Source organism: Perognathus longimembris, chromosome 1 (assembly GCF_023159225.1).
Source record: "Perognathus longimembris pacificus isolate PPM17 chromosome 1, ASM2315922v1, whole genome shotgun sequence".
In the NCBI taxonomy this organism is placed as follows: Eukaryota; Metazoa; Chordata; class Mammalia; order Rodentia; family Heteromyidae; genus Perognathus; species Perognathus longimembris.
The window spans coordinates 69,805,751-69,828,208 of NC_063161.1; the positions used below are offsets into that span (position 1 = coordinate 69,805,751).

At 41.5% G+C, this 22,458-nt stretch overlaps 1 protein-coding gene across 2 annotated transcripts in view; it reads right to left on the reverse strand.

Annotated features, from left to right (window-relative positions):
* LOC125367229 (cytochrome P450 3A25-like) overlaps nucleotides 1-21,710 on the reverse strand; it is a 33,957-nt gene extending 12,247 nt beyond the window's left edge. The window contains exons 1-11 of one of the 2 annotated variants that reach the window (XM_048367834.1): nucleotides 21,575-21,710; nucleotides 19,945-20,038; nucleotides 17,568-17,620; nucleotides 15,521-15,620; nucleotides 12,527-12,640; nucleotides 11,586-11,674; nucleotides 9,627-9,775; nucleotides 8,789-8,916; nucleotides 6,840-6,906; nucleotides 3,648-3,808; nucleotides 84-310 (exon numbers count right to left, since the gene is read on the reverse strand). In XM_048367834.1, the coding sequence (XP_048223791.1) occupies nucleotides 84-310; nucleotides 3,648-3,808; nucleotides 6,840-6,906; nucleotides 8,789-8,916; nucleotides 9,627-9,775; nucleotides 11,586-11,674; nucleotides 12,527-12,640; nucleotides 15,521-15,620; nucleotides 17,568-17,620; nucleotides 19,945-20,038; nucleotides 21,575-21,645 (1,253 nt within the window). In that variant the 5' untranslated portion in view covers nucleotides 21,646-21,710. The remainder of the gene's footprint in view (nucleotides 1-83; nucleotides 311-3,647; nucleotides 3,809-6,839; nucleotides 6,907-8,788; nucleotides 8,917-9,626; nucleotides 9,776-11,585; nucleotides 11,675-12,526; nucleotides 12,641-15,520; nucleotides 15,621-17,567; nucleotides 17,621-19,944; nucleotides 20,039-21,574) is intronic. The other variant, XM_048367842.1, reaches the window with a different exon arrangement.
* Nucleotides 21,711-22,458: the final 748 nt, after the last annotated feature.

Here is a 22,458-nt window from a genome sequence, read left to right on the forward strand (position 1 = left end):
TATATAACCTCCAGTCAGAGTCTTTATCCCATGCATGGCCCACCTTGGTTGAGGACAGGTTCCCTTTGCTAGAATTCCCATACCTCTCGGGGTGGAACTCCTTAGGCTCTGGCCAGTACTTGGGGTTATAGTGAATAGCAAAGGCAGGTATCATCACCACTGTCCCTTTTGGAATGTACACCCCTTTGACTTCAACATCTTCTTTACAGACTCTCTCAACTCTGTTAGCAATGGGGTAAAATCTGAGAGCTTCATTCACCACCATGTCCAGATACTCCATCTGTACCAGGGCATCGTATGTGGCAGGTGCCTAGGGAGAAAGAAACAGATGTTGGGAAATTAAAATCTGGAATAATTTTCAACTGAATCTGTGCTATATGATAGTATTATTATAGGCTCTAGAATTTAACTTGTCATCACTCTAGGCCTTCAGCATGTACAAAGTATTTAAACAATCAGGTCCTTGACTCAGTGAGACATGTGGCATTATGAATATAGGAGATATTTGGGACTAACTTCTACCAAATATGAGTAAAATCCCATGTACTGATTTCTCTCGAAGAAAAGATTGCCAAGATTTTGACAAAGAAAAATGTGCTAAAGTTGCTGTCACTTTCAATGGAGACTACAAATCTATGTCAAAGAGGCATAGAAATGAAAAATATCTGTTATTCCTATTTCTATTTCAAATAAGTCTTAAAAAAACATTAGTTGGGTGCTAGTAGCCTGTAACCCTAGCTACTGAGGAGTCTGAGATGTGAGGATCATTGTTTGAAGGCAGCTTTGGGAGGAAAAGCCATGAGACTATTAACTCCAATGAACTTTCAAAAAGTCAGAATTGGAGCTGTGGCTTAAGAGGTAGAGCACTAGCCTTGAGCACAGAAGCTCAGGGACAGCACCATGAGTTCAAGCCTCAGGACTGACACCAAAATCACAAAGCAGTTTTAGTTGGGTACTGGTGGCTCATGCCTATAATCTTAGATACTCATGAGTTTGAGAGCTGGAGTATTTTGCTTCAAGGCCAATGCTGGTAGAAAGGCCCATGAGACTCTTATCTCCAATTAATCTGCAAAATGCCAAAGTGGAGACATACCTCAAATGGTAGAGTGCCAGACATGAGCATGAAAGTCTAATGAAGGAATGAATCCCTAATTTCAAGCCTTAGTACCACCATATAGAAAAACTGACTTGCTATATTGACAAGCCTTCATTTGAATTTGCAATATTCCAGGCACAACCTTTTGTGATGCTGGGATTACTGGTCTGTGCCAGCCTACTAGGCTTTTCAAAAAGACATTTGTTTTTGGTCCAAGCCTGGTGATCTAAGTCTGAACTTGGCAGTTTGGCTCCCTCATTGGCTAGGGCTGTACTAACTAAGCCATGCCTCCAACCCCTAAGGGGTTTTAGGTTGACAATTCCTGCTTAGCAATCCTAAGCAATAGTCTAATACTAGGATCAATGTTAGGATAGAAATCTTGTATTATATTGGTGCAAGATGAATAATTTGTGCTATTATGACAGAAAGACTGATGAAGACTGGATGCCACCAGGGCCCCCAATTTCAGTTCTGCTGAAAGTTCCATTGGGAACAGGTGTCCACTGTCAGCTCCTTGCTGAGGTGCTGGACCAGTCTGTGGGTTGATGTTTCAGGGCTTGACTGATGCCTGAAGAAATGTCTTGCCACCATATAGCTACAGCAGCCCCATAGGGAAGGTGCTCTATGCCCCTCAGCCTCTCAAATTCCTAAAGATAGGAATTTTGTGTGGGAATTGTGTGGCTATTACTTGGTGTGCATTGGAAAGCCTATAATGTTGAGGTTGAGTTTGGCACAGGAGCTACACACCTTGGCTCCTGTCAAGATTTCTTCAGCTCTAGCTCTGTGATGCAGTGCGAGGATGGGTGGAACAGAACTGAGTAAGTGAATCAGCTAAGTCAGCCTTGCCCAGCTAACAGGTAGGAGAGTACGGTTTCAGCAGTGTCTGCACCGTTAAGTACTCATACACTGGACTGATAATTAATTGTTCACTTTTATGGTACCCAGGTTTTGTGGATGTTTCTTTACTTTGTATTATTGTGGTAATAGCAAATGCACCAGGGCCAGCATATTTTATATTTCTATGGATATAATTAATTTCCTATTTCTCTCTTTGTTTTTCTCTCTCTAGTTCCTTCATATGTCTTTCTGCTTGTCTGTCTTCCTATCTCCCTCCCTCCCTCCCTCCCTCCCTCCCTCCCTCCCTCCCTCCCTCCCTCCCTCCCTCCCTCCCTCCCTCCCTCCCTCCCTCCCTCCCTCCCTCCCTCCCTCCCTCCCTCCCTCCCTCCCTCCCTCCCTCCCTCCCTCCCTCCCTCCCTCCCTCCCTCCCTCCCTCCCTCCCTCCCTCCCTCCCTCCCTCCCTCCCTCCCTCCCTCCCTCCCTCCCTCCCTCCCTCCCTCCCTCCCTCCCTCCCTCCCTCCCTCCCTCCCTCCCTCCCTCCCTCCCTCCCTCCCTCCCTCCCTCCCTCGTGCTGAACCCGGGGCTTCAAACCAGGGCCTGGCCATGGTCCTGAGCTTTTTCCTTCAAGGCTGGCTTCTACCACTTGCACCACTGTTGCACTCTGGCACCACTGTTGCACTCTGGCTATACCTTTAAGGGGCAGTCCCCAGAGACCTGCCTCTTCCCTCACCCTGGGGCCTCGTGGCTGTTAGTCACTCCTACCCTCTTCCCAGTCGGAACCAGAAAGGGTGGCTCTAAGCAGCCCCGCCTCCCGCTGAGACTGCGTGCACCAAGATGGTGGCAGGTGGAAGCCAGGGGGGCGGTCCTGTGGGATGTGACAATCGCCCATAGAGGAAGTCCTGTGACGTCACTGTGATGGACAGCTCATAATCAGCCTATCGTCCTGCCTAGTTAGCCACTCCAAATCCCTCCCCTTCCTGCCGCCATTACTGTCAGAGATTAAAGCCTTTGGAATTCCGAGAAGCTTTCCTCGAGATTGCCTGTGTGACCTGAGTCCATTATTAAACATAAGGGTCTGGGTGGGCATCATAGCGACTACACACATCCAAGGCTTTCACAGTAGGCCACGCCCCAGCTTCTCCACCCACGGGGATGGGAGAGACGCACGAGGGCGAAAGGGCCCTACACACCACAACTCAAGTTTTGGCTTTTTGGGTGGTTAATTGGAGATGAGAGCCCACAGATTTTCTGCCTGGTCTGGCTTCAAAGTTCAGTCTTTAGATCTCAGTCTCCTGAGTACCTAGGATTCCAGGTGCAAAACACCAGTATCTGGCCATATATATTTCTGATGAAAAAGGAATGCTTTCTTGCTTAAAAACAAATCCTACTGGGCAATGGTGGCTCACACCTGTAATCCCGCTACTCAGGATGCTGAGATCTGAGGATAATAGTTCAAAGTTAGCCCAGGCAAAAAAGATCCCTATGAGAAGCTGAAACACTAAAAACAAACAAAAACCCCTAGAAGTGTTGCTGTGGCTCAAAGTATAGAGCACTATTCTTGAGCTAGAGAACTTAGGCACAGCACCCACACCCTGTGTTCAAGGCTTACAATCAACAACCAACAACAACAACAACAAAAAAGTCCTACTTGCAAGTCATGAGACCTGATTGCCAAGCCTTTATTTCATTCCATTTCCAGGTATCATGTCCTTACCTTATTGGGTAAAGCCGCATCAATTTCCTCCTGCAGCTTCTTCTGGATATTGGGGCGAGTGGCCAATTCATACATGATAAAGGCAAGTATTTTGCTATTTGCCTCATAGCCAGCAAAAATAAAGTCAATGGATTGGGCTGCAATCTCCAGGTCAGATAGAACTACAAGGAGAGGAAATATTTCAGATAAAGCAGTTCCATGTAGAGCCATGCTCCTGAATTGAAATTGAACTTTAAAGCCAAAGTTTAGAGTCAGCTGCTTACCATGATAGGTTGCAGCTGCATGTAGGCATTTTAATTAATTTTAATTTTAATTACTTTTAATTAATTAAATTTTAATTAATTAAAATTCAGTACATTTACATTTTTAGCTCTTTGGTAGCTCTAGCACTTACGGTAAGTGATTAGTAGCCACATGTGATTAGCACCGGAAAAGGATGTTGCCTTGATCACAGGAAGTTGTGAACAAAGGGACAGGTCAGCAGGCAGAGAGAAGCAGATGTACACATGGCTGTCTTCACAGTTCTATATTGCACTGATTTCATCTCAGATTGAAAACCCATTGTCTTCCATTAGATGGTTGTTAAAGCACTGGTAGCTTGCAACTGACCCCACCAGAATGATGGTATTCAGATCAAATGATTAAGTGTCAGAAGATTTTAGTTGACTAAAAGTGAGTGAAAAACACACAAACTATTTTCCTCAGTTTATATGAGAAGACATAAAAATATTTCTGTTTTTTTTTGTCACCTGGCACTTGAACTCAGGGCCTTAGAGTTGTCCCTAAGCTTTTTCACTCAAGGGTAGTGCTCTACCACTTTGAGTCCCCGCTCTCCTGGTTTTCTAGTTTAATATTCTCAGTTCTATGTAAATATATTTTATTAGCCATTTTACTAAAAAGATTCAACAGCAAAAACATGGTTCTTCAAAATAAACAAAAAATATTCCAAAAGGAGAGAAAAGAAACTGAGCAATCCTTAACACAGTAGTTATATAGTATTAATGATCATCCAACTTCAAGATTTGGATTTCTGTTTTTTGAACTCAGACTTGGGTGCTGTCTCTAAGATGTTTTGCTCAGGTCTAGTGCTATACCACATTGAGCCACAGCAGCACTCCAATTTTCTGGTTAATTACAGATAAAAGTGTTTCATGGACTTTCTTTCCTGGCTGGCTTTGAATCATGGTCCTCAGATCTCAGCCTACTAAGTAGCTAGAATTACAAGTATGAGCTACCACTGTCTGGCTACAATTTGGATTTTTTTTTTGTGTGTGTGCAGGTTCTGGGGCTTGGATTTAGGGCCTGAGCATGGACCCTGGCTTCTTTTGCTCAAGAGTAGCACTCTACCTCCTGAGCCACAGCGTCACTTCTGGCTTTTTCTGTGTATGTGGTGCCGAGGAATTGAGCTCAGGGCTTCATGCATGAGAGGGCTGCACTGTACTGCTGAGCCACATTCCCAGCTCTATGATTTGGATTTTTTTTTTAACTACCATTTTTCCTAGAAGAAATGAAGACACTCTGGAAAAATGGTGGATTCCAGTCATCTTTGGAGAAAGAGAAGAGAAACATGGAGTACATCCAACCAGAAGAGAATTGCCTGGATGACAGATGAAAAGGATCTAAATACTTTGGATATTACAATAGGGGAGGACACGTTATTATACATTTGTCAACACTCAGAATGTATGAGGCCCAGCATTGAGGCTCAATGTGAAGTATGGACTTTGCTGATAATAAAATCTCAATGTGGGTTCATGCTTGACAACATATGGATGGCATGGTGAGGATGATGATAACAGGATGGGTGCATATTTAGGAGAAGGAGGATATGGAAAATCTTTATACAGTCCCTTCAGTTGTACTAAGAATTGAAAAGTGAGTTCAAAATTAAGGTCTGCTTTAGCTATCCAAAATAACAGATGACATATGAGCCCACATTAAAGTATCTTGAGCTAACAACTTGACAGAATTTGAACCAGAAATTAATAATGATAAAAAAGAATAAATTGGAAATGTGTAAGATTATGGTGATACAAATAGAATATGTTAATAACACTAGGTATTATGTAGAAAAATGGTGGGATTAGAGAGTCATCACTTTTCTTGCTTTTCTTTTCTTTTTTTTTTTTTGCCAGTCCTGGGGCTTGACCTCAGGGCCTGAGCACTGTCCCTGGCTTCTTTTTGCTCAAGTCTAGCACTCTACCACTTTAGCCACAGCACCACTTCCAGTTTTTTTTTTTTGTGGTCCCAAGGAATTGAACCCAGGGCTTAGTGCATGCTAGGCAAGCACTCTAACATTAAGCCACATTCCCAGCCTTCACTTTGTAATCATTAATAGTGGTTTTAGTCAAGAAATAAGTGAATAATAAAAATGGAAAAGAAGGAAGACAGTCAGGTACCAGAGGCTCATGCCTGTAATTGTAGCTATTCAGAAGGCCCAGATATGATGCTTGTGGTTCAAAGCCAATCCAAGCATGAAAGTCTATCAGACACTTATCTCCAATTAACCACCAAAACATGGCAGAAGTAGAGCTGTGGCTCAAGTGGTAGACCATGTCTTGAGCTCTTGAGGGGGGAAAAAAAAGGTCAGGGATAGCACCCAGTCCCTGAAGTTCAAGTCCCAGGACAAGCCCCCGCACCACCAACCAAAAATAAAAACAGGGCTGGGGATATATAGCCTAGTGGCAAGAGTGCCTGCCTCGGATACACGAGGCCCTAGGTTCGATTCCCCAGCACCACATATACAGAAAACGGCCAGAAGCGGCTCTGTGGCTCAAGTGGCAGAGTGCTAGCCTTGAGCGGGAAGAAGCCAGGGACAGTGCTCAGGCCCTGAGTCCAAGGTCCAGGACTGGCCAAAAAACAAAAAACAAAAAAAAAAACAAAGAGGGACAGGATATTTACAGACTACAGAGGTTTCTGGTTCATGGGTCTTGATAAGGTTGACACTCAGCATTTTGTTCCAATTTAGGTCATCCAAAATCTCTGAAGACTGCTAGGCATGGACGTCCTTTAGTTTTTCAACACATTTATTGCTATGTGTTTCTGGAAAGTTCTCTGGCTTTCAAGTGTACTTCTGCAACTTGTATCTTTCTGCAACTTGTAAGAAATACTTTACCTAGAAACTCTCCATCACTTCTAGAATAAATACCTCCTTTGAATCCTATCTGTAGACCAGGAAGAAGCCATGGTTACCTTTATGTGACTCTGTGTCTTTGGAATCCTGAGAGTTCATCATAAGTTGGAGAAAATCTACTCTGTTCTGAAAGAAGAAAGAGAAATTACAATGACAGGGGGACAGTTGTTCAGGCAGAAATGAATAAAAAAAGGCTGAATGCAGCTTTTTTTCCCTGAGAATATGGACCCCTTAAGTCCACAAATAAAACTAGTGTTGCTTATGGACTCTATGGTCTCTCTCATAGGGATTAATTAGCACAGGTTTAGGCTAGTCACAGCAGAGGATCACAAGAGCCTAATAGCTATGCCACTATGAATGCATAAGATAATGCTAAGTGAAATGAACTCCATGTTATGGAAACGAGTGATATATCACTGTTGTAATTACTTTCAACATGCCATGTGAAACCGTAGCTTCTATGTTGTTGATCTTCTTGTATCCTGTGGTTGTACCTGCACTATCACTGTATCTTATCTGAGTACATTGGAAACTGTATATACTGGCATTACAACTAGGAAAGTGAAAGGGAATACCAAAACCGAGAGACACAGGATAAAAAGACAAACGACTACAAAAACAATACTTGCAAAACTGTTTGGTGTAAACCAACTGAACGACTCATGGCGGGAGAGGGAAAGGGGGAGGGGGAGGGGGAATGAGGGAGGAGGTAACAAACAGTACAAGAAATGTATCCAATGCCTAACATATGAAACTGTAACCTCTGTGTACATCACTTTGACAATAAATAAGAAAAAAAAAACTAGTGTTGCTTGAGTCAATATTCCACAGGCTTTGAGGAAGAAGTGGTTTCCCGAGAGAAGTCCAGGGAACTTCTCTGCCATGACTAACACTTTTTGCTCTTTTTCTCCTAAGCCTTTTTGAATTCTAGACACAGACTCTGGCCAAATATTGGCTGTGTCCTCCTGTCACACTTAATTAATGAGGAAGTAGACATGGACTTTGATCCCTGTTCTTCTGCCTTAATTATTAACCAATGGCACACAGAGTAATGCATTATTATTTGTCCAGGTCAATGTCAACTTTTGTGTTAGCATTTTCATACCTTGCACACCCTCTGAACACTACAAAACATATGACACCACAGTTACCCATGCTACCTGACTTGAAAATAGTCTATGCTTTCTCCAGGCTGCATATGGAAAAGCTAAGGCATTCACCTGATAGCTGAGCTTTCTAGAGACACCATGGCCTTCTCCAGGCCAGAAGAGGCTTACATTTAGCTTAGGTCTAACTCCTTCAGTTACCCTGGTAGGAGTGTCAGAGGAGAGATTTGGAGTTAGAATGACTCTGACAGCAGAAGCTCTGGGGCACAGTAATAGTGTTTGTCAAATATAGGACTTGGTACTAAACTGATCCTTTGTCAATATAAATTCTCCAGATTTGATAATAGCAATAAATATGATTTCCTAAAAGTATTCTTTATTATTTGACAGTGTTTTGAAACAAAGTAGCAAAATTACTATTTCACCAGTATTTAGGCCATGGCACATTAACATTAATTACTATTACTAAATGGTCAACTTGATGTGCTGACTCACTCAATCTTTTTCTCCCATGTCTACCTTTTTATCTACACCAAATATAAACCCTCTCCCCCTCTAAACTTCATGATCTCTGTTTATTTTTAACAAAAGACAAAGAGACATGAACAAATCACATATAAACTGTTCAATATCTTTTCAAAACATGAGCAGCCACATGATACCACCACTTTTTGTTTGCTAGTACTGGAACTCAAGACCCCTCACTTCTTGCTCATGGTTGGTATCTTCCCACTTGAGCTTAGCCTCTGATTCAACATTTTGCTGGTTAATCGGTGATGGGGGTCTTTCAGACTTCTTTACCCAGGCAAGCTTCAAACCCCAATGTTCATATCTCAGCCTCTTGAGCAGTTAAGCGTATAGACATGAGCCATTGAGCACCCAGCACCCTCACTCCATTTTACCTTCTGGTCTGAATCCAGACGACTTTCTTTCATCCTTTTTACAAATTCACAGAAAAATTCCATAGAGTCACATGGAAACACAGATATATTTAATATCTCATATAATGGGGTAAGGAATGGAAATAAGGCTAGAGAAAAGGAAAACAATAGAATGTCAGAGGATAAATATGATCAAAGATTTTATACAATGAAATTCCTAATTTTTTGAAATTAACATGCCAATTTTTAAAGATTGTGAGTAGACACCTACAGAATAGGAGAAAAATCTGCCACAGGAGTTTTACTCAGAATATATAAATAAATCATATAACTTGATAACAAAAAAAATTCAGGTCTGTAGGAGCAAAAGATTTTCAATGTTAACACAATTTTCCAGGAAGTCATTCATAGCAGGAATATTTACAGTACCTAAAATGTGAAAATAACTTGAATTTCCATCATCTGACAGGGAATATAATTCAGCTATAGAACATTAAAGTGATAGTACCTGTTTTACTTAACAATACAGAGCCAAATATAAAAGGAAAGCACAAAATATCACCTAGTCTATGAATCCATTTATATAATTTTCCAGAACAGGTGTATTTACAGAAAGAGAAAGTAGGTTAGTGGTGGTTTAGGTCAAGGGAGATTGGAGGAAGATGATGAAAAAGTTCAAGATTTCTCAGTGGACAGAAGTGTTCTGCAGTTGACCATGGTGCTAACACATACATTGTGGAAGTATAAAAAGTATCATGTTGCATTGTTTGAGCAAATGAATCATATGGCATGTTATTAAGGAAGATCATTTGAAGGGAGACCGACGTAAAATAAGAGATAGGAGAAATGGCTTACATACCCACAGAGAGATTCAGTGGATTAAAAATAGTAAAATTTAAGAGTTTCTTGGCTTTTTCCACAAAGGGGTCCTGTGGGTTGTTGAGGGAATCAATGTTCACCCCAAATGATGTCCCTGTGATCACATCCATGCTGTAGGCCCCAAAAATTCTGTGTGTAGAAAGATACGGATGAACTGTACTTCTTTTCAATTCTTTTGCTATACATGCAGGAACAAATTCAAGGTAATTAATGTACCAGGGCAAGACATAGAGAGAGGGCCATGCACTGTCAAAACTCCCTGCTAGATCAACAAGTGGACATTTCTGCTCTCATCACATTTGTGAAGTGTTTATCAGATACCAGTCATGCAATTTTCTTTGTGTTTTGGGGCGATGAGGCCACAATGGTGAGTTCACTTTACCTCTGTTTACCTCTGAGTTCTCAGAAAGACAGAGATCCATAACCAGACAAATCCAAGCAGTATGAATTAAATGTGGATGATAGTTGATGTGTCAGCACCATGCTTTAACAGAACAAGAGTAGTGCAAGTGATTCCTTGGAGAACTCAAGAAAGGTGACATTGATGTAGATCTTGCCTTTGTGCAGATTCAGTGCCAGGAGCTGTTTTCTTTCAGGTCACTATCTTTAACAGCCACCCTGTTCTGAGTAGCCAGGAGCATGACTCCTTTCCAAAGCCCCTTCTCAAGCTACTGATAGATCAACTTTTCCCCAGTCCCAAGGAGTTGAGGTCACCCCGAAGGCAGATATATTTCTTTTCTTTTTCTTTTTTCCTTCCTTCCTTCCTTCCTTCCTTCCTTCCTTCCTTCCTTCCTTCCTTCCTTCCTTCCTTCCTTCCTTCCTTCCTTCCTTCCTCCCTTCCTTCCTTCCTTCTCTCCCTCCCTCCCTCCCTCCCTCCCTCCCTCCCTCCCTCCCTCCCTCCCTCCCTCCCTCCTTCCCTACCTTCCTTCCTTTTTTGCCAGTCCTGGGCCTTGGATTCAGGGCCTGAGCACTGTCCTGGCTTCTTTTTGCTCAAGGCCAGCACACTGCCACTTGAGCCACAGCGCCCCTTCTGGCCGTTTTCCATATATGTGGTGCTGGGGAATCGAACCCAGGGCTTCATGTATGTGAGGCAAGCACTCTTGCCACTAGGCCATATTCCCAGCCCAGGTAGATATATTTCTAAAAAAGCTAAAACTTAAGAGTATTCTTGGTGAAAGCGCAGTGATTTTTTCCTGGACAGAAATGTGGCTAAGTGGTTATGAATCTACCTAGTATGCTAAAGCCCCTGGGCCCTATTCCTAGTATTATGAAAACCAAAATGAAATGGAAAACACAAGCAAAAAAACTATCCTCGGGGCTGGGAATATGGCCTAGTGGCAAGAGTGCTTGCCTCCTACACATGAAGCTCTCGGTTCGATTCCCCAGCACCACATATATGGAAAACGGCCAGAAGGGGCGCTGTGGCTCAGGCGGCAGAGTGCTAGCCTTGAGCGGGAAGAAGCCAGGGACAGTGCTCAGGCCCTGAGTCCAAGGCCCAGGACTGGCCAAACAACAACAACAACAACAAAAAACTATCCTCATGCAACTTTAGTATGATTTCTTCTTATGTTATTATCTTCAAGTGCTTGTATAAAGGAGTTGAATTTTAACAAAGCAGTTTATGAATTCAGTATACTTTGAAGAATATCACCCCTTTCAATATTTCCATTCTTTCCTCCCTCCCTTCCCTCATTCTTCTTAATTTTGTGGAACATACATTGGATTCTTCTTTTTCTTGGATATACAAGGTGATAAATAGCTAAAATGATTTGCTTGAATTCTTACAAGACTGGGGTGAATATAGTCTTGTTCTGGTAGTTTGTCCTTCCTTTAGTGGCCCAGTAGAGTTGTAATACCTCACACCTGCTGAAATTGCCTGGCAAGCAGCTCTTAAGAGTGTGTGACAAGTGCAGACCCTAGCAGCTACAATGGTACTCACTCTTTCATGGTGACAGGCTTGCCTTTCTCTGATTCTTGTCTAAGGTTCTTCACTAAGGCATCTCCATATTGTTTGATGATGGGAAACATCTAAGCAGAAAACATTATTACAAGTTAAATGTAGAGATTCAAGTCATGAAAGACAAGAAATCCTGATCATAATAAGTAAATAAAAATGTCATTTCACTGTTATTATTAAGGTGTTGTGCAGAGGGGTTACCATTTCATAAGCCAAGTAATGAGTAATTTTTTGTTTTGTTTAGTCCTGGGGCTTTAACTCACAGTCAGGGCATGGGCTCTGGCTCTGAGCCTCTTTGTGTACAACACTAGTGCTCTACCTCTTGAACCATAGCACCACTTACTGTTTTTGAGTAGTTAATTGGAGATCAGAGTCTCAGGAAACTTTTCTGCCCAGGCTGGCTTCTAATCACAATCCTCAGAACTCAGACTCCTGAATAGCTAGGATTATAGGCATAAGCCACCAGTGCCTAGCATGAGTACATTTATTCTGGGTAATGTCAACCCTTCCTTCACTTTTCTGCAGTTGTGAGATTTTTTTTTGTCATGAATTTTAAAATGGGTCCTCTAAGTCAAATAGACAAAATACCATTCTTAAGAAGTGCTTTCTCAGGACTTCCCCTTGGAAAATGACTATGATCTTATTCTCTACCTGTGCTCAGATTCATTTTTTTTTTTTTTTTGCCAGTCCTGGGCTTTGGACTCAGGGCCTGAGCACTGTCCCTGGCTTCTTCCCGCTCAAGGCTAGCACTCTGCCACTTGAGCCACAGCGCCGCTTCTGGCCGTTTTCTGTATATGTGGTGCTGGGGAATCGAACCTAGGGCCTCGTGTATCCGAGGCAGGCACTCTTGCCACTAGGCTATATCCCCAGCCCCTCAGATTCATTTTTTAAGTTTCTAAATTTAAATCCTCATATTTGGTTACCTCCTTGAGCTTTCCACTGGTGAAAGTTGGGGACAGCAGAGTTCTTATTCTCTTCCATTCTTCATCTGTACTTATAGAGATGGATTTTCTCATGAATCCCACTGGACCAAGACTCTAGATTCCACAGAAAAGATTTAAGCTCTATGTAAGATGTGGATCTCACCATAGATGTAAAACATTGGTTAAGTAGCCATCACTTTCTCAACAATAATTGTGACATTCTCTACTGTGTAGCATGCCCCATGTTACATGTTAAATAAATATAAAAACATTTGTCAGGCCAGGTGCTGGTGGGTCATGCTTGTAATCCTACCTACTCAGGAGGCTGAGATCTGAGGACTGCCATTCAAAGCCAGCCCAGAGAGGAAAGTCCGTGAAACTCTTATCCCCAATTAAGCACCAGAAATCAGAGGTAGCACTATGGATCAAAGTGGGAGAGAAATAGCTTTGAGCTGAAGAACTTAGGGGCAGTGCCCAGGCCTAGTCCAAGCCCTAAGACCAACAGGGGGGACGGAAAAATCCATCTTGTGAGTATGGAGGACGTGTGTGGACACCTGGTTTGACTGAAAGTCTTTACATTCCCAACTCCCTTGAAATGCAAGTCCTTCTTGTCTCCTTGTTCTTACAGTAGAATTGAGAAGCCCAAGACCAGTGTATCTTGTAAGTCTATGCAGAGTAGAAATTGATTTGTTTAGATAATAGGTGGCTTAGACAAAGTTTTGCTTCAGACCTGTCCTCCATTTATCTAAATCTATACCTTGAGCAATTTGAAAATGGGATTCCTAGATTGATAGTTTAAGAATTATATTTAATATTTGAAGAATTAGGAATAATGTAAATGCATGGGGCTCTTGTACACTTAATATTTATATAGGACCATAGAAATTGAAACACCATTTTATTTCCTTTCTAGAAACTTTCATGTATCTTCCCATAGCCATATATTGGACTAAAATGGACTTATGACAAAATCTCAGCAGAATAGGAAGAGAGGGAACTTCCTTCACCTTGAGAAGAACACCATGAAAGGAAGACTCTGGCTAACAACATACTGAGTGGTGAGAGGCTGGAAGTTTCCTCAGAAAACCAGAAATCATGACAGGAAGAGTCTGTTCTCATCATTTGTCCTCAGCATTTTCCCAGGTGGCCTTGCTAGTACAATAAGGTAAGTTAAATAAAATGAAATAGAAGACCACTTAGAGAATACAAAATAATGTGTAGAAGTGTCTCTGTTCTCAAGTAATACCATTGGGCATACAGAACATCTGAAATCATATGCAAAAAAGAAATGGAACCAGTAAATTCAGCAAAGTTGTAGATAAGATCAACACAAAATTTAATTACATTTGTATACAATAACAGTATCACTTAGAACATACTCACACCATGTGTAAACATGCCAAAAACGAAATATTAATGTATTAAAATCTAACAGAATTTATAATGTCTTTCAAGTTGACTTGGTCGGAGCAATCAAAGAAAAATGGAGGTTGGGCTCATAGATTGAATGACTTGCCATACTAAGTAAAGGGAAAGGATTTCCTTTATAGTTATCTATATGTTCACTTCAAGTTTAATCAAAATTTCTCCTATATCTGAATTTCATGGAAGGATAGAACTAAGGTTTTGTATAAAAATTGAGCAAAGAAATCAAGTGAGAGGAATTAGTCCAATTAGATCAAGACTGTTTTTTTTTTTGTGTGTGTGTGTGTGTGTGTGCATGCGTGCATGTATGCGTACATGCTTGTGCAGACACACTAGTCCCTGGGTGGAACTTAGGGCCTGGGCACTGTCTTTTATCTTTTTTTCCCCCCTGCCATTTCTGGGGTTGAATTCAAGGCCTGAACACTGTCCAAAGCTTCTTTTTGCTCTAGGCTAGCACTCTGCCACTTGAGCCACAGTGCCACTTCTGGGCTTTTCTGTTTATGTGGTGCTGAGGTATTGAACCCAGGCCTTCATGCCGGATAGGCAAGCGCTCTACCGCTAAGCTATATTGAGAGCTTCCTTAGCTTTTTCACTCAAGACTAGTGCTCTGTCACTTGAGCCACTGCTCCACTTCTGGCTCTTTTTCTGCTTAATTGGAAATATGAGGCTCAGAGACTTTTGTGCCTAGGATGATTAAAACTGTGAATCTCAGATCTCAACCTTGTGAGTATGCAGGAATACAGACATGAGCCACAGGCACTTGGCTCACTTTTCAAGTATAATAGCCAAAAGAGTGTGGTGCTGCAGAAGGGAAAGATGTAATGTAAGAAAAGTAGAGAACAGGGCTGGGAATATGGCCTAGTGGCAAGAGTGCTTGCCTCACATACATGAAGCCCTGGGTTCAATTCCCCAGAACCACATATGTAGAAAACAGCCAGAAATGGCACTGTGGCTCAAGTAGTAGAATGCTAGGACTGGTAAAAAAAGCAAAAGAAAGTAGAGAACAAGAAGTGGACCCATATGAAGAGGCTCGATTGTTTTTTTAACAGTAGCAGAAAAAGAATCTATCAAGAGAACATACAGGAGAGCTGGTCAAATAATTTTCAGCTTTGACTCCCCAAAAACAATTCACAAAATGATAAATGGGTGACACACTATTCAGTGGAAAACCAGGATACACTTAGTGACTCGATGAGGATAGCAAGAGAGCTTCATGGTAAAGAAACAGTTCTGTATCTTGTCTGTGCTTGTTATAGAAGTCTATAGACATGATAAATTTACAAAGATCTACATTCACGTGCACACACACAAAATTGAGGGCACAGGAAACTGATGTATCTAATTAAGATATACAGACTGTACCTTTGTCATTGTAATCAGCTCCTATGGACATATGAACAGGAATGGGCTACATTTATATTTATGCAAGACATTACTATTAGGAAAAGGGAGTAGGAAGAGGATATGGAACTCCTTGTGTATGGTTGTGGAGCCTTACTGCTAATCTATAGTTGTTTTAAAATAAAAACGATACAGATAAAAGTTTACACATTCCATAATGATGCTTACCCGGCGGTTTGTGAAGGCAGAGTAACATTCCTTCACCAGCACTGTTTTGATCATCTCTGAATCAGTGATAGCTAACACTGGCTGTCGACCATCATAAAATCTGTGTTGGGGAAAAAGAAATTATTTAAAGAAAAGCCAGATTCTGTATTAAAGCCACAGTTTGGAATCCAGACTTTGATCCTGAAGTTACATAATCCACACCCAGGGTTGTACACGCATAGCAATATTAAATTCTAGTTTCAATTAGTGATTTTGACCATGGAATCTATTTGAGTCAACTGAAAAGCAACCCAGATCAACTAAGGAAGACACACTTAAAAGATCAAATAGTTCCTCAAAGAGCCCATAGTTAAAACCAACGGTGGGCCTTCTGTTAAATCTAGGTGGTACATGCATATTATTTATATCATGCTACATACTTGTATGTTTAAGATATATGTATATATATATATATATATATTTTTTTTTTTTTTTCTTTGTCAGTCCTGGGCCTTGGATCCAGGGCCTGAGCACTGTCCCTGGCTTCTTTTTGCTCAAGGCTAGCACTCTGCCACTTGAGCCACAGCGCCACTTCTGGCTGTTTTCTGTATATGCGGTGTTGGGGAATTGAACCCAGGGCCTCATGTATAAGAGGCAAGCACTCTTGCCACTAGGCCATATCCCCAGCCTCTAAAATATTTTTAAAGTATTATCTGCCTTAGAATGTAGCTTTGTGGTAGAGCGCTAGAATGTATGATGCCTGGGATGGATCTCCTGTTTTATAAAAGAAATAAGCTTAACTAAATATTTCAGTTTCAGAATGATACTACAAAGGTGATAAGTGAAAGACAGCGTTAAGTGCTCACAAGCAGGAATATAGAAAAGAAGAATTGCAGTTGGGTGGTGCACAGAACGTATGCTTGCCAGTCTGTCACTCTGCCTTCATTGGTCATATGAGCTCAGCAGAGCCTGTGGCTAGCCCTAGGGTTCTGAGGATGAATTAGAGAAAAAGAAAAGGTAGGAAGGGCCAAAACCTCCTTTCCTCTCCCTTCTTCCAGAGTTCTCACTAAAACTGCAGCAGCTGAAAGAAGACAGCTAGGTTCCCTTTTTCAGGTGACCTGTTAATGACACAAGCCCAAAGGGGAGCATAGCAGTTAAACCATCCTTATGTGTCTCCTTCAGAACCAGCAGAATGGATTACACAAGGAAGTAACTGTATACATTCATATTATGAAGTTCTGGCTTGGAACAAAACCCAACACAGCAAAATGAAAAACTATACCTGGAAATCAAGTTTCAAAGCTGAACCTAAATCCTTTCCCAATGAACTTAGTAATATCTTACAGTCTGTCTTTCAAAATCACACAGTAAACTTCAAATTTGATGGGAAGGTTCAGGCACTGGTGTCTCACATCTTCAATCCTTGCTACTAAAGGCTGAGATGCAGAAGATCAAGGTTTGAAGCCAGCGCAGTGGAGTGGTTCATATGACTCCATATTCAAAATAAGCAACAAAAAGCCAAGTGTGGAGGTACGGCTTGAGTGGTAGAGAGGTAGGGATCAAGTGCCAGGCCCTGAGTTCAAACCCCAGTAATGGCCTGAAAACCCAGTGAAGACTAAAAAGAACTTTGTGCTACTATCTCAAAATGAATTTATGTGGGAAGGGGAGACCATCAGGCATTTGTTAGTACATATTTTAAGTGTGCCAATTACACATCTCATAATGCATATTATTGTAGTGCATATCATTTTGCATGCCATACATTTCAGAAGTAATATATTTTATAGAGTTGGAAGTGAGTGAGTAGAAAATGGACAAGCAAGATCCAGTGTCTGGATCTGGGGGCTCTCAGAGATCTTAGGGGGAAATGTCACCCAGAATCACTCTCAACCATACTCAGATTATAGATCTAGATACCTGGTGACATGAGGGAAGTTTGTTAGGATGAAGTTACAGCGTCTTCATGATCAAGAGCTGTACCACAAAAGTCCTAAGCTAACCCCTGCCCTCATGTAATGTGGTACTTTATCATAACAATTCCCCCAATGGAAGTGTCTGGAATACTCACCCCCACATTTCCCCATACTTTTTATTGCACTCTACATCAAAGTTCCCCATACCCTGATAAGAGAAAGAAAATACAAATCCATTAGTGTGTTCTACAGGCACTGACCCCTTCTCTAGAGAGGTTACAAGTGAATATCATAACATGAAATTAGGCTTAATGATTCTCAATTACAGAGGAATGTTCTGACTCAAGGAAGTCTGAGGGTAAGGACAGAAAAGTCAGGGCATGGGCAATTGAAAGTCACTCTTAAAATTTGAGTATCACATATTTTGAAGGAATTTTCCTGGTTAAGGAAGATGAAATACTTCTTTGGCTTATCTGAGGTGTTTTTTCTTGCCTATGTGTCAGCTATAGAATTCTATTTTTGGATTATCTCTCCAGGAACAGGTGGAGATTGTGAAACTGAGGGGAAGGAGTTTTCCATGTGCACACTCTCTTAGCTCCTTCAGCATTCTTTCAATTTCTCTTGGCTGCTCTTTGTGGAATTTGGAATTTACAGATACCAATGACCCTTTCAGAAAAGCAAAGGTATGGAAGTCTCAGAGATGTTGCTGAGTAAGAATGAGAGTACATGAGTGCAGATGAGGTGGACTTGTTGTCTAGTCATCCTGTCTACTCAGAAAGTTGGTTAGTTTGGAATCTATACATGGGACACAGGAAAAAAAATTGATGTGGGTTTTCACCTCTGAAATTGTAATGCAAATAACTTTCATTTATATTGTAGTTAGTGAGTTTTAAACATGAACAAAGAAGATCCCAAGACATCTACAAGAGAGTTGAGTTGGGGAAAATGATGAGTAAATTAATGCTTTTTCAGGTGGAAAAAATGATATGGCATTCTTAGGCAGCAGAACCCTCAGTTGGAAGAATTAAAATCTGAGAGGTACCTTGTAACAATTGGGAAAGGAAATGAGAGCAGATAGCAGGTCTGCTCACACACAGACATTAATACTGTGTTTCTAAAGGGAGCTTGTAAATGTCCATGCAGAGGTCAGAGCATCAGACCAAGGTAGGATTAAACCCTCGGCCTAAATACACAGCCCATGTGGCACATATTTTATCCCACTCACTTAAATGAACTTGTAATGACTTTGTGAAGACAGCTTTTCTCCTGGTTTTGTGTAAGTGGTTCTGCCTTTGTTTGGGAAAACAAAACTTATCTTGTTGGTAAATATCTGAAATTAATAGACAACCACCATCTGTCTCATTTATGCCTGTTCAGACTTATGCAGACTTATCCCTTCCTTTGAAGGGAAAGAAGTAAAGCAGAATGCTCTTGTCCTGTTTCTCAAATCCTAAAGAGTTCAGAGGTAGTGAAAGTGGGCTAGAGCCATGGAAATAACCACAATGATTTAGCAGTTGTTAAGAGAGAGAATCCCATTCTACTACGTGCAAATTCCCTAGGAGTTAAAAGTTGTGGTCTTACTCATAAACTGCTGTTTCAGTTTGGAAGTGGGAAATGATGCTGGTAAGTTATGGAACAAATGGGAAGTTGTTGTTTTTGTAAATGGAGCGGTTAAGTCCTACTGGGAACCCCTGTCATGTTTTCTCCCCAGATATAAATTAAATTTAACTTTACTTTTCCTGGAATCTGCCCTGTGTACAAATAAAATCCTCTGTTTTTCCTACTTAGAAAGACAAAGTGTCATGAGCTGAACATCAATCAGATGAGAAAAATCTGTGCTGTTCAATTAAGGAAACTCATAAGCTGAAAAATGCCATCAGTGGCCAGGCACTGGTAGCACATACTTGTAATCTTTGCTACTCAGGAGGCTGAGATCTGAGGATTGAGTTTTCAAGCCAGCCTTTTGAGACTCAACTGCACTTAACCATGAAAACCCCATAAATAGAGCTGTGGCTCAAGTGGTAGAGCGCTATCCTTTACCAGAAAAGCTTAGGGAGTATACTTAGGCCCTGAGTTTGGACCCCTGACTAGCAAGCATCCACTCAAAAAATACTGAAAGTGGGAGCCCAAGCAAAACCTTTCTATGCCCTAGGTGGTGCCCACAATTTGTGTAAGCTAGAAACCCCATATTTTCCCCATAATCAGCACTTTTTTTTCCTTTGCTAGTCATTGAGCTCAAACTCTGGACCTGGGTGTTGTCTTTGAACTCCATTTTGCATAAGGATAGTGCTCTACCACTTGAGCCATAGCACCACTTCTGGCTTTCCTGTGATTAATTGACAATAAGGATCTCATGGGCTTTCATGCCCAGGCTGGATTTGAATCAGGATCTTCACATCTCAGCTTCTTGAGTAACTAGGATTACAGACATCATCCACCAGTGTCCGGTATAGGCAGCGATTTTTTACTGATAGAACTAAACCAGTGTTTGCCATCATCAGAAGGGAAAGTCGGAGGTCAAGCTGCACTTACATTGCGGTAGGATAGGACGTTTCCCAAAAGGGGCAAAGGTTTTGGTCCAGGAATTCCCATCTTTGCAAAAAGTCCATGTTTATAGGTCCCATATCTGTAAAGGATTAAAGAAAGCCAATATTTTAATTGTACACAAATGGGGACTTGCTAGTCACTGACTTGGGAAATAACATCCTATAGCTATGGAGGTTAACATGTAGGCAATTAGCAACAAGAAAACCTCAAATAGCAATATTTACTTTCATTCACCATCTCCTACCCCTTTTCAAAGTGTTCTAAATTTAAGAGTAGCTAAAAGCACCTGAAATCTTTATGTTCCCAATAGTAGAGTGACTGTGTCATTAACATCCCCAACTTCAGTGCCCTTAAGGGATTCAAACTAGAATTTTTTCAGGATGAAAAATTCTTCTGCTTCAATAATAAGATTTTTGCCTAATTTCATGTATTCAATGCCATAGGGTTAGGTTGAGTCTATAGTATCATTGTTGTTAGAATTTGTTTGGAAGTTTTTGTGTTTTTCCTTTCCTCTAAACAATATCGCAGGTGAGGGACCAGCTTTTCTTATATCTGCCTTTCCAGAACAACCTGGCCCCAGTCACTGTTCTTATTTCTACAGAAGAATGCTAATTTCATTAGCTTCTGAGAAATGAGAGCAGCTTTCAGAGATACCCAGGCCTCTGGTCAGATAATTTGGCCCTATTGAGCTGTAGGGAAGCTCATTTTATATAGGACACTGTGGAGAGGAGTAAGTGATGGCATTTCCACACCCTTCCTTTCAGGGAGTTGGGACTTCTGTCCGTGGTGATATGCACAAGGGAAGCACAATGCCAACAATGCCCACACTGATAAGATGATCAGTCACAAAGCAGCTAGTTGGTACTTCCTCTATGCATGTAGCATCACTACCCAAACCCCCACTGAGACTGGTCCTCCCTTGGGAGCTTCCTGGTGATGGTCTCAAAAGGTTGGCTCCCCCATGGATAATTGGGAAAGTCTTAGTCTGAAATGTATGGCGTGTATAAATGGTTCAGTGTGCTCTCATATGCTTCCAGGTACAACAGAAGAGACAGAATCCCAGGAAACCTGCTTGCCTTAGGACTGCCAAATCTTGAGGGCCAGATATTTATGATCTGCTTCTGCTAAATTCTGGTTGGTTAGTCTAGGACAAGATGGAGAGTCAAATCAGACCATCCTCAAGAAACCATTTTCCCAATAATCTTAGGCACAAGAACGGGGAGTTGGGATTAGGAGTGCCAGGGATTTGCATAAGATCAAAACTTTCCCCCTTGCTAGTTGCTGGTGGTTGAATCTGGTATTTGTAGCTGCTCAAGAGACTTGGATCAGAGAATCATGGTTCGAAGCCAGCCTGGGCCCAAAAGTCCATGAAACCACTGTCTCTGGTAAACTACTCAGAAAAAAGTCAGAAGTGGTGCTTAAGCGGGAAGAGTGCTACCCTTGAGCACAGAGACACTCAGGGACAGAGCTCAGGCCATCAGTTCAAGCCCCAGGATTGGAAAAAAAAATTCCCCCTTTATCTGTTCTGGTATCTCAAACACTCTGAGGATATATGAGCTCCTATTACTTCCCCAACTCCAGAGACATAGCAAGAGGGGCTTGCATGATTACTCACAGGTAGAAGAGCAGCAGGCTGGTAGCCAGAAGTACCCATGTTTCTATGGAAAAGTTTGGGATCGGGTCCATGGTTACTTTCCTTCAAAAAGACTTTCCTCTGACTTCTTTTTCCTGCTCAGTGCCCTTCCCTTAGGAGAGCTGTGTCTGGGGAATCTCCTTTCTGTAGCCAGATGTGGTTTAGTGAGGCCAGCCTGCAATGTTTATATGTTGGGAAAGGAGGTGGAGCCAGAACTTTAGCCTATATTTGTGCAGGGAAAGGAGGTGTAGCTAGAACTGTAGCCAGTAAAAGTTCCACAGGTATATCACTTTAACTTCGAGGAATTGGATGACCTTTGCACTTGGTCAGCTGTTAGAGATTAATGCAAATCCCTGCTTTGACCTTCTTTGAATTCATGTTCTATGAGATATCAGTCAACAATGCAATCAGTGTTACCGTTAAGGCCAAAGGGTTTTCTGTTTACCAGAATATTGAAGCCATCAGCATTAAATTGCTTCAAACTTGCTCTTGTTTCCTTGGGTGAGCTCATTCCAAAATACATGAAATTCACCCAAATCGACTACACCATCCAGTTCTTTGCCCCCATGGGTTCCCCTTCCTAGAATGTTCTCACATAAAAACCGTTTATGCAAAAGAAATTAAGGTAGTAGAATCTACCTTTGCAAATCTTGCAACAAACTCAATTACATCCTCTCCCAATTAGCTTTTGTCCCCAGCTCTCCCAACTTCTATTGCTGTCCTCTCTTCTCTCAATCACTATTGATGGTCTATGTATATAGTCCTCATCAGACTGTAAGACTATCATATAACTAACCTTGGTATTATTTACTGTTACTTGTCTAATTCCCATCAGAATACATTATATAGAAGAGTTGGTTGAGTGA